We start from the raw sequence: 11,273 nt of genomic DNA on the forward strand, positions 1-11,273 counted from the left end.
CGCTTTGGTGTGGCAAAGTGATTGTATGCACCCAGCGGTTGTTCAAATTTCAGCTGAACAAAACGGGAGGAAATCACAATCTAATATACAGGTGCGATACTGACTAACTTGATGTAATGCGCAGGAAGCGAGTTACCATGCCAAGGAGAAGTCACGATGAGTCGAATGGAGCTAATCCGATTCGTCGGGCGAGCGTAGACTAGCTTTTCGTACTGCGGAGGATGGTTTGCCACCCGTGGATTTTAGTCTATGCGAACATACTTGAGATGCATTCGCATCGACGTGTGTGATTTCGATGGATCTGGCAAGCATACGGCGAGGGTTTGGTGGAGCGCCACGTGCGTCACTGTACGAAGGATACGTCTTCTAGAATTACCCGCTAATAGCATAGCAGTAGCAAATGCTACATACGCCGAATTTTCCTACGCTTCTCTTGATCTCTGATGTCGCATCGAGTTTGGTCACAGCGCGCACGATCTCGAGTATCACTATAACAGCTATTGATGTTGCGAAAACACGTTTGCCAAATCACCTCATACTGAGGTGATAGCGATCATCATTTAACACAGGGAAATTAATACAAGTTACGATGATGATTTGCTGGCACATCGACAGAGTGTTGAGGCGTGCCTTCCCGTTGCTACCAAACACCAAAACAACAACTTGCGGGCAGACCCAGCAATACCAGGACATTATGCGCAACCACACCAATCGCGAGCGTCGATTGCGCTTCTAGCTAATGCGTGTTACTATTGGTGAAGTAGGGGACAATGTTATCTGCTTCACCTCAATTGTGCATTCCCAACTCGACGTGACTGCCAGTCTCGGTGCCCCAAATCACAATGACCTCACCTCGTCAGACCACAACAATAGCACGTCAAAAGCACTTGACAAAAACAACACGAAGAAAGGCGTCGATATGCGTCTCACCCTTCTCCTCCTCTTTCTTCACTCCACCAGCATCACCATTATCGCAGTGCATCCATCAGTGTCGGATATCCTCGCCAACAGCTCCTTCAGCGACATTGAACATGACAACACCGAATACCTATAACAAATTTTCTGCATCCAGCAAGCGTGGAATGGCAAAGCAGTGGCTGCAGCACCGCCTACAAAAGCTGCCGTCCATCCAGCCAAGCGGTGATGAAGGAGATGGCGGACTCCGCACCACTGCATCGCTGGAGCGACCAAGGACTGCTCCCTCGTCTGGCATTGCAACTGCATTAGGATCGGACGAGATACCTGCTGTACCGCCAATCCCGATCAACATCCCGCGCGGTAAGCAGAGCTCTTCTATCCAGCCTCCTGGTCGACCATCAAGACCCGACTCTGATGTCGCCCGAGATATCAACGCATGGCTCGATGCTAGCAAAACACCGTCGCCACCACTCATGGGTGGTGTATCATACTGGAGAATGGCTACGGATGCCAATGTCAGCAACACTGTTGGAATTCAACATGCGAGGCCAATTGTGCAAGAGCCGCAGCCTGTGTGCGACAGATCTTCGACATCACACAGCCAGCAAGCGAGTTCGTTTCGGAGGAGGGCCAAGAAGATCCAAGCGCAAATACCTCTGGTAAATAACAAGTCGCTGAGGCAAGCAGATGGGATGCAGGTCAATACACGATCGAACTCCACCCCGGTGCTCGGTATTCCTTACGAGGCGGTAGAGGAAGGCACTCCGCCCGTGATCATGACACGACGGCGCAGTCCCACCATACGTTTGCTTTCTTCCGTGTCTTCAACAAGTCCTGGTTCAAGACCAGTCAGCGGTGAGCCAATTTTGGAGCAGCCAAAGTTCCTTTACGGCGGCTCTTCCAGTACCAGGACAAGTGAGTGTAGAGAGCAGCATCGACAGACGCACGCAGACTCTCCTCAGGCGAATAACCAGAAGCGATGACAGCACTCGCCCATCGACAGCGGCGCACATGCAACGGGAAGGCTCTATGGGCGACCTTTCCGATGCACCCACATACTTGACTGGACCGAGCCCGCCGTCGTACCATTCGCGGCCCGCTTCGATACTCTCTACATCATCCTTCGGGTGCATCGACGGCATGAATCCAGCGCAGCGGCAGGTCAGTCAGCAGAGAGCGGCACAGCGGCGTGGTGTGAAAGGGAGGTGGAAGAGGTTCGCGCAGAACTTCACCAATTCGACGTAAGGATGCGAGCGCCTTCGAGGGTCGGACAGGATGGACGACCAAAACAAGATGACGACTGGAACGAAACCACGAATGAAGATGATGGCATTTGGAATAAGCATGGGGAAATCGGGAGTACTAGGGTACATGGTGATTATCGGAACATAATTACACAAGCTGTTTGGGCGATCAGCCCGGTGTGGTGCATTCACGTGGAGTATACGAAGGACAGTGGGTAGTACGCCATAAGCAGTGTTGAATCAAGAAAGAAAACACAAGACCGAGTGCAGTGAGACCAAGCCGCCATGTGACTGTCTCCTTCTGGGTATGAAGCTGAATTAAGGTACGGGTCGCTGGCGGGTCTGACGGACGTTGTGACGTTGAGGCGGACCGCGGTGAACCGAAAGCGTCGCAGCTCGGGGTGCACTTCATGTCATTGGGCCCAAACACTGTACCACGGCCCATCGCTCCAACGCACCTCCATTGAGTCCCATGGCCGCCCGCTGAAGCTGCTGCCAGCGCAACGACACTGCACGCGCAGCTCGACCCGACCAAATCACGACCCGCCGACCCCCCGTGCTTCTTGCAGCGCCGACGGCCACACGTCTGCGAGACGCTTCACGAGCAAGCTGCAGGACGCAACGCACCCGCACCCCGAACAAGTAAGCATGGCTTCCGCTGATGATGCTCATTCGCGGCCCAAACGACCCGCCGCCATGACGAGACAGTCGTCCTCGCAGTCGCACCTGTCCGAGGGCGAACCGCAGAGAGCACCGCACAAGGCCCAGCGCCATCATGTCGTTGGCCACCAGCGCGTGCAGAGGAACCTATCGACCGGCAAGAACCTGAACAAGCTCAACAAAGCCGCCCAGCAGATGCAGCAGGCGGAAAAGGCCGCGGAAAAGGAGGCGCGACACCACCGCCGTACCAAGTCTGGCGACTCGGTTTCTGCGCCCAGCAGCCCCCGCCCGAGCTTCAAGCGCAATGCTTCATCGGGCGCTGTAGTGAGAGTCGCCCACCAGGCACACACACAGGCCAACCTGCGCCGGAACCACTCGAGCGGCCAGCTGCCACGCCCGGGACAGGGCAAACACGCCCTCAAGGCGGCAAAGAACGAGCTCGCATCGGGAAAGAAGTCGCTCACGCCTGCACGCTCCCGACAGGCCTCACCTGAGCCCCACGCCGCCGTTCACTTCGACATGGGCGACGACGACGACGAGGAAGGCGGTGACGAAGGCTGGACAGAAGAGAGCGCCTCGCAATCACCCACCACCACCCGATCCAACACGCGCTCCAACTCGGTCATACTCGATGCGCAACACAAGCTCGCCGAGAGGAACATGGAGAACAACCGCGGAGACCCAGCACAGGCTGGCGCAAGTCGCCAGCCTCCAGCACAGTCGCCGCAGACGCTGCCGGATCGATCGCGCGCCACGGCTTCGACCAACACGAACAGCAGCAATTCCCACCACGCACGTTTGCCAGACGCCGACATGATAACCTCACGCCTGCTCCAGCGCAGCGCCTCTCACACCGTGCCGCCCCAGACCACGTCGGTCGCAGCGACAGTCGGGACTGCCACCGAACGGCACAATACCATAATGGCCCACAGCGCGGGCTCTACGCTCGTCGATACCCCAGGAAAAGACCTGGTCTCGCGCTTCATGGACGGGGATGGCTCGGCGGGCACGCCTCACGATGGTGGCTACATGCCCGCGAGCAAGTCTGCCAAGCCTGACGACGGTGAGCTTGATCAGAGCAAGCGAAACAAGTCGATGCCGAACGTGAACGCACAAGACACGCCGAACCGGACCCCCTCGCGCTCCGGTACTACCACGCCGACGACGAACCTACCGCCGTCGCGGACACAGCAGAAGCTCATGCTCCAGCGCGCGTCGTCCAACATTGAGCCCCAGAAGCTGGTGCCAGTGACACTTCCCCGAACCGGCGGACCTACCTTTCTCCAATCGGGCATAAACTACAACGCGAACGGCGAGGGTCGCCTTGACCCTCGTCTGCAGCAGCAGTTCAACCACGTTGCTGTCGAGTACAACGTGGTGCGAAGATATCGCAACCCTGTTGCAGACTCGATTCTGCGCATACAGCAGATCCCAGGCGTGTCGCGCAAGACTCGCATTCCACGAACGGGAAGTGCAAATGGATCCGCGAGCGCGCACAGCTCCGCTAGCCTGAGCGCAAGTTTCAGCGAAGCGGGCGTGGAAACAGATGGGGCAAGCTCGCGGAGGTCTGCGCGAGTCAGCTTCGACAACGAGCACGGGCGCCCCAAGAGCAGGCGCGACGATGGTGATGTCGAGGGCCATCAGAGTTTCGAGAGCGCGCGCAGCCACGCGCGACCAGCCAGCGAGGCCGAGGAAATTTGTCGACGCCTGTGGGAGAGCGCCGAAATTATGGAGGCGGATTGAGAGTTGCTATGCGACATTAGACGAGGTTCACATGACTCTTTGAAGCTATGCGCCGCCCGGTGGTTGGTCTCAATTAACTTGCTTGGACACTGTTCAGAGGTATGTGCTCTCCACGTCCTATGCGCCAGTTCGGCCGCTATGGGCGATATTTGAAAAGTGTCTGTTCGCCGTACGCCTCGCTACATCTGTTTGGGGCGCGAGGCACGGCTTCTGACTCCGCAAAGGGGGCCTTAGCCTGGTGGTGGCCTCAAGCCTTGCACGGGGTAACAGGCGTGAAGCGCTTCGGGCCTACTTCACGATAGGCTCGAACAGCGACTGACTTTGCGCCTCGTAGGACGCGGAGAAACTGTTTTGTACCATTAGGAGCTGGCGCGACGGTTGATAGGGGAATGTTTGGCGCGTTCAGCACGATCCGTCGCGCCTCGTTTGGCGAGGCGAAATCAAGCACAATTTACAACGACTGCGGTCACGACCACACATTTTGCGCAAGTTTGCCAGCGCAAGGCTTGGAGCGGGTGATAGCCAGCAAATGAGCAGCATCCATTAGTGTACGCTGGGGGCGGACATGGCCAATCATAGCGACTACGCCTGGCCGGGAGTAATGGTAATTTTATTTTTCATCGACTGCCTGACCAACACGCTGCCGTTTCCATGTGTCATTGTGGAGGTGAGGGCAAAGACTTGTACAAAGCCAAGACCCCATGCGTGGTGCTGTTCCTGCATGCTCGCGTGCTACTGCGTGTGAATCAGCAAGGCGCACATGTCACTGGACACCCTTTTCTTGTTGGCATGCGAGTTGCAGTTCTGGAAGGGAAAAGTCTTTACAAACTCTGTTCAGCATCACACCGCGCAAACAACGAGCCTTCACCGTCGCGGTCGGCACTTGTCGCAAACAGGCCTTTTTCATCACCATTGACGCTCAGTGGCTGAGACGTCGCTCGTCAGACGCCAGCACAACCACGTTGCAGGCGCTTCGTGGGCCCAAGACAGAATCTGCAGAACGAGTGGCTGCTGGTCGAGTGGCACGGATCCAACGTGTACAACTGGTACGTTGGCTCCAGTCACGTTTTGCGCACCCAGAGGTTACCAGGCCGTCGGCGACCGAAAGTGCGACAATTCGCCGCGCAATGTTTCAGTGGTTGTGATGGTGCAACAGATCACTATGTATGGTCGGAGTCGGGGCTGGGGAAACATGCCTGGTTGCCAGAGTTGCGAGAATAAGGTACCATGGTAACCTTGCCGACCTTCATTCTTGTGTGGGAGGATGACCTCACGCACTCGTGCAGCAGCCGTTAGTTTGCAAAGTAGCCGCAGAGTGGATCCCAAACGAGAGAGATGCGCCCGCGGCCGCAGCGATTTGCAGAAAGCTTGGCAGGTACGGCGGCCAGGCGCTATCGCACAGACCACTCCATAGCTTCTTCGAGGTGGTTAGCGCCAGCCGGTTGCCGAAATTGCGCCAGGATGGGAAATTGCGCCTCATAAGACAGGAAAGAGCCCCCCCGGACCCACCCCGTTGTTTCCCTTCAAAACGCTCGCACGTCCACTCTCTTACACCGTCCGTCCCTCCAAGCAGATATACAAACACGCCCTCAGGCAGAGCTTTGCTCATCACACTCCTTCATCTGTTCGCTATAAACATTCACTTGGCCAACGCCCTTCCAACCACTCCTCGTCTACTTTCGCATAACATCACCGCGCTCGCGCATACTACTCATCACCCACACGAAACACGTCTCAGACACTCATTCTTCTGTCGCAAGATCAAATCACATCCATTCGGACCTTTGATATCGATACTTGAATTGATATCCCGCTGTCACCGTCGCATCACAACAAACAACCTCTTCACCCCAACAACAACACCATCATCACCATGCGCTCCTTCCAGCAAATCATCGTCGCGCTCTTTGCGCTCCTCGTCTGCGCCTTCGCCCAGGACAACGAGCAGTACGATGCCACCGTCTACGTCACCTCGACTGTCTACCGCATCAACACCATTACCATGTCCGGCGCATCGCCCACCGCGTCTGTCGCAAACATGACCTCTACCATCTCCGCCGCGCAAGCCCCCGCCTACCCCACCAACGGCACTTCCATCGTCCAGCCTTCTGGCACTGGTGTTCAGCCTAGCCAGAGCCAGTTCACTGGCGCTGCATCGGCCTTGACTGCTCAGGCGTACGTCGCCGCGCTCGTCGCTGGTGTTGGATACCTCGTTCTTTGAGATGCGCAAGCTTTGAGTCGCCGCCTGGAGCTTTCAAGTATCATGGACTGGTGCTTATGTCCGCTTTGATTCTCGAGCGCCTGGCCTTTGTCGCGCTCTTAGCCTTTTCACATCTTTCAACGTTTCACGAGGATACCGCCTTTCACGTCTTGCATACTTGTGCATCTACCAATACCCCCCTTCTTCTTCTTCCTTCGACATCAACCACGTTTGTTTAATCACAATATTCCGCCCTTCTAATTGTTTGACACGATCTGAAACGAAATTTGTGCGGATGCATAGCTGGGATCTACTTTTTACTACCATCATACCTTTTCTTGTCGTTCCTTTTATACCCTTTTTTGTCGACACGAAGCGCAGACGGACGCTGCTTTGCTCCTCGCGAGCTCAATAGCTTTACGTGGGAGCAAGACTCGAGGGCACGGATAACAGATGCCTGTGGCATACCCTCTTGTTTTCGAAACTCGCCTTACCTTTCGCAACGACTGCATCTTTCAACGGTGGAGCTGGAGTTTGGAGATACCCCCTTTTTGGTGTTGGAATGGGAACCTTTTTATGTAGCTGAGCAGAGGAGAATCAATCAATCAATCAATCATCGACATCTATCCCCATCTTCCCTTCTGTGACGATTGATCATTGAAGCAAGCTGCGATACTTTGAATTTCCACGCAACTGACGATCCCCGCTCATCACTTCTTCCAGACCGTTCCCCCACGCCCGCACACTATTGGCATCGCTGATCGTAATCTCCTCAATAAGTGCGGGCGCTCCCTTCGAGTCACTTCCCCCACCCGACGCAGAAAATTTCGCCAAACTCCGGCTTCTTTTGCCGGATTGATGGGATGCTGGGATTATTTTGCCGGCGCGCCGAGGGGTGGAGTGGGAGTGGTTCACCGGTACAAGTTGCTGGACTACAGCTGTCGGGACAATGGCATTGTTCTAGACGGCGTAGTGGTAGTGGACCGGACATGCACGCGCGTGGAAAGGGAAGTTGGGTACGCATGTGAGACGAGGCGTCGGATGGGGGGATGGGTGGTAGGCTAGATGTGAGAGTGTGTTCTGGAAGGAGTGATTTTGCGCGGGCAAAGCTGTGGTTGTGATGATGCTTTTGGTGGTATTGGCGTACCGGGGATTTGTTGGACTACCATGGCGCGTGGACGATGCATGCATGATGGCCACATGAGCGTTAGTCTGAGTCATGTGTGGATGTGGATTAGATGGTAGAGGGTGGTCTTGAAGATGGGGTTGCTTTGGGTGAGATTAGTTGGTTGTGCGTGTTGTTTGGGGTGCCGGTGGGAACGTGTGGACGAGGTGATAATCGTGGGCTTGGGACACGTGAGTGTTGGGTAGTTGCAGTGCGCGGATCACTGGACTAGAGGGCATTCTGGAAGACCAGTTGTAATGGATTGGTGTACTAGGGTCTACTGTGTTGCTACGAGGTGAACGGGCACGTGAGCGCTGCTAAAAGTATATGCATGTTTGGGCAGGATGGTATCCTGGAAGTTCGGTGACGCGGTTGGAACTAATGAAATCTTGACCACGTTTTCTTCCTGAAGGTTTGGTCGTGGTGGTGATGCAAGTTTGGGGTGCTGGAAGTTTGCGTTGTTAAGGGTCGCCCCTGAATGTTCCCGACAAAGTTTTGCTGAACATTTCTGCGTCACTTTTCTTGAAACTCCAGGGATGTCGCTGGTGAGCTTGCAACCTTGACATGTTCACGATGTCTTCAGCGTCCTATCACGTGGCTGCTGAATGGGGATCGGCAACCCGCAGATGAGAGCTGGCCGAACATCGCTGTGAGCCTGAGAGCACGCGACTGAGTATCCGGCCCGGGGCGCAAAGCTTCGTTCCGAACCCTGGTCGTATTTGCTTCTGCAGGTAGGTGACGGACTGCAGTGATATTCGGCCTTTATAGTCGGAACATTTACTACTAATCTTCAAACGTAGTAATCATGCGACGGACACAAAAGCAATTGTCATGTTGCAACTGGCGCACCCAATCTGTTGGTTCCGGTAGGCAGCTGTGCCGCCCGGGCACCTTCGCTAGACCGAACTGTCAAGAGCCCCGCGACATCTTCAGGAGCAATTTTTCAAATCAGCTTTTGTCAAATACACGGATTTTTAAATCAGCTGAATCTACCAAGATAAGACCTTTTCATCCCGATATACTATTCGCGCATGCATGTGACGAGACGGCCTATTTCCTGACAACCACGCGCAGCACTTAGTTATCCATAAGCGGCACAACATCTTCTAAACTTCCGTATCAGGCCTTCATACTCTTTGAGACGCTGTCAAACCATAAGATTAACTCCGTCACTTCGTTTATCGCAATGTCGGTCAAGCCTCCATATGATACCGCGGACGCGGATCCACAACTGCAATCCATCTTCTTCACTCTGCCTCGCGAACTTCGGGACCAGATTTATCACTTCCTACTGCTCTCGACACGACGCACCTTTCAGTCATTCCCATTGAACTCCACATCCGGCACACAACTAAGCAAATGGGACGTCTTGCAGCTGCAATACCGCCTTCCTGCCGACTTCGCAAACACCAATCCACGCAATCTGCCCTTCAGCCAGTCGAACTCTGCCCCAGACTGGCTATTCAGCTGCAAAGCCATGATGCATGAAGGAGTCATCCAATTTTCCCGCAACGCGGAATGGTTGTTCGATGGGCACAGGTCGATCAGCGACTGGACCCTGCAGCTGCCCATCGACACAAGCAGAACGACACGCATCGAGTTCAAGGTGCAGAACCTAGCCAACTACGAAGAACCGAGATGGGGCCAAGGTACAGACACGTACGCAGAGCTAGCACAGTATGCGCAGCGCATGCGCAAGGTCGATATAAAATGGACGACGATCAGATTCGTCGGACACAGCTATCGCTTCGGACCCACGAATGTGTACTGCAATAACCAGGCGAACAACATGATGCGCAATCTCGTCACCATCTTCGACGGCATCGATGCGCAGCGCTGGGAATTTGGGATTCAGGATCCCGAGCCGTTTCGCTATTGGGTCCTGTTTGAATGGGTCGTTGAGGAAGCGCAAAAACCAGGCGTGGGTAAATTAGAAATTTTAGTCAAGGAACGCACGAGAAAGCCGGTCAAGATTATCAAGCCTGAAGAAGATTTGGCCAATTTGTTGCCGCCGGGTTGGGTGTGTAAGAGGCCGCCGTGCGAGTGTAATGAGTGTGTGCAAGAGAGAGCGGAGGGCCATGAAGGGGGTTATGGACCTCGACCCGATGTGGTAAGAGTGACAAATGCTGGGTGATGCTGGATACATGGCTAAACAGCATTAACAGGAACCGCGTTGGAGTCATTATTGTGGGAACAAATGGTCGCGTATTCTTCGGACGTTTAGAGGCCGGGATTACGACTGGTGACATGATTTCTTGTGTTGTCAGTGTATTGGTACCCACTCAGAGGATTGAAACCGAGATCAGAACGACAGTACACGAGTGATGTTTGCCCAGGGGAGTTCTTTGAACATGGAATTTGACCAGTAGGGTGGAGATGGTGGTCAGCCAATCGGAGAAAAGATGGTTGGACCCTTCTGTGCTCTAGACTTTTCGACTTCACGCCCTGTTGTCAATTTAGCTCGACACCAGAATGTGAAAGAATCGAAATGTAGCAACGCTTCCAAGAAGGTCTCTCGGCATTGGATAACAATGCGATGTATAAAGGTGGTATCTGCTCTATCTCGTGAAACTTCGTTCAACTCAAAACTCCTTCGCGTTTCTACATTTCCAGCCATGTCATCCCTCCGGAATCCCGAACAGTATATTGAAAACGCGCGCATTGCGCCCGAAGTCTTCGAACTCCGTCCAGACTATCGTGCCCTCCTCATGGTCGTCACAAACATCCCAGCCAGCCCCAGCGACGCTACGAGCGAGGCATTCCTCTCCTCAGCGGAAACCTCAGCCAAAGCCGCTCTCTCACAAACTCCTATCATCGACATCTCGCACGTCAATGCATGGCGCGAAACATACAAAGCATTCGGCGCCAAACCCAAGAAGACGATGAATAGCCTGGAAGCCCTGTTACGCCGTGTCGACAACGGGCTACCACGTGTCAATCGTCTTACAGACATCTACAACGCCATATCGATCAAGCACCAAATCCCACTCGGCGGCGAAGATCTAGATAAATACCAAGGCGCACCGTTCCTGATACGTGCAAAAGGCGACGAGAAATTCATCACGAAGTCAGGTGGAGAAGAAGTCACCGACCACCCAAAGCCGGGAGAGGTGGTTTGGTGCGATGACGGTGGTGTCACGTGTCGGCTGTGGAATTGGCGGCAGTGCGCGAGGACGGCGTTGAGTGATGCGACTACGAATGGGCTGTTCATTATGGATGCGCTGGAGCCGATGGACGATGAGAAACTGGGTGCTGCGGCGGATGAGCTGGGTAATGAGTTGAGTAAGCTGTCGTCGAATGTGAAGGTTTATCGCCGGATAGTTCGGTCTTCCTGAACAGCCGT

At 54.5% G+C, this 11,273-nt stretch overlaps 5 protein-coding genes across 5 annotated transcripts; all 5 read left to right on the forward strand.

Annotated features, from left to right (window-relative positions):
- Positions 1–1,031: 1,031 nt before the first annotated feature.
- Positions 1,032–1,585, forward strand: SNOG_13132 (hypothetical protein; the record flags this gene model as incomplete). The annotated part of the gene is made up of 2 exons (XM_001803294.1): positions 1,032–1,433; positions 1,502–1,585. 2 exons carry the CDS (start codon positions 1,032–1,034, stop codon positions 1,583–1,585), a joined length of 486 nt encoding a protein of 161 aa, XP_001803346.1.
- Positions 1,586–2,810: 1,225 nt separating this feature from the next.
- Positions 2,811–4,565, forward strand: SNOG_13133 (hypothetical protein; the record flags this gene model as incomplete). Its single annotated transcript, XM_001803295.1, has 1 exon — positions 2,811–4,565. One exon carries the CDS (start codon positions 2,811–2,813, stop codon positions 4,563–4,565), a length of 1,755 nt encoding a protein of 584 aa, XP_001803347.1.
- Positions 4,566–6,438: 1,873 nt separating this feature from the next.
- On the forward strand, positions 6,439–6,786 carry SNOG_13134 (hypothetical protein; the record flags this gene model as incomplete). Its single annotated transcript, XM_001803296.1, has 1 exon — positions 6,439–6,786. One exon carries the CDS (start codon positions 6,439–6,441, stop codon positions 6,784–6,786), a length of 348 nt encoding a protein of 115 aa, XP_001803348.1.
- Positions 6,787–9,116: 2,330 nt separating this feature from the next.
- On the forward strand, positions 9,117–10,064 carry SNOG_13135 (hypothetical protein; the record flags this gene model as incomplete). The annotated part of the gene is made up of 1 exon (XM_001803297.1): positions 9,117–10,064. The coding sequence occupies one exon, from the start codon at positions 9,117–9,119 to the stop codon at positions 10,062–10,064; it is 948 nt and encodes a 315-aa protein (XP_001803349.1).
- Positions 10,065–10,545: 481 nt separating this feature from the next.
- SNOG_13136 (hypothetical protein) lies at positions 10,546–11,265 on the forward strand (the record flags this gene model as incomplete). The annotated part of the gene is made up of 1 exon (XM_001803298.1): positions 10,546–11,265. One exon carries the CDS (start codon positions 10,546–10,548, stop codon positions 11,263–11,265), a length of 720 nt encoding a protein of 239 aa, XP_001803350.1.
- Between the last annotated feature and the right edge of the window lie 8 nt (positions 11,266–11,273).

Source organism: Parastagonospora nodorum, assembly GCF_000146915.1.
Source record: "Parastagonospora nodorum SN15 chromosome Unknown scaffold_25, whole genome shotgun sequence".
NCBI classification, from domain to species: domain Eukaryota; kingdom Fungi; phylum Ascomycota; class Dothideomycetes; order Pleosporales; family Phaeosphaeriaceae; genus Parastagonospora; species Parastagonospora nodorum.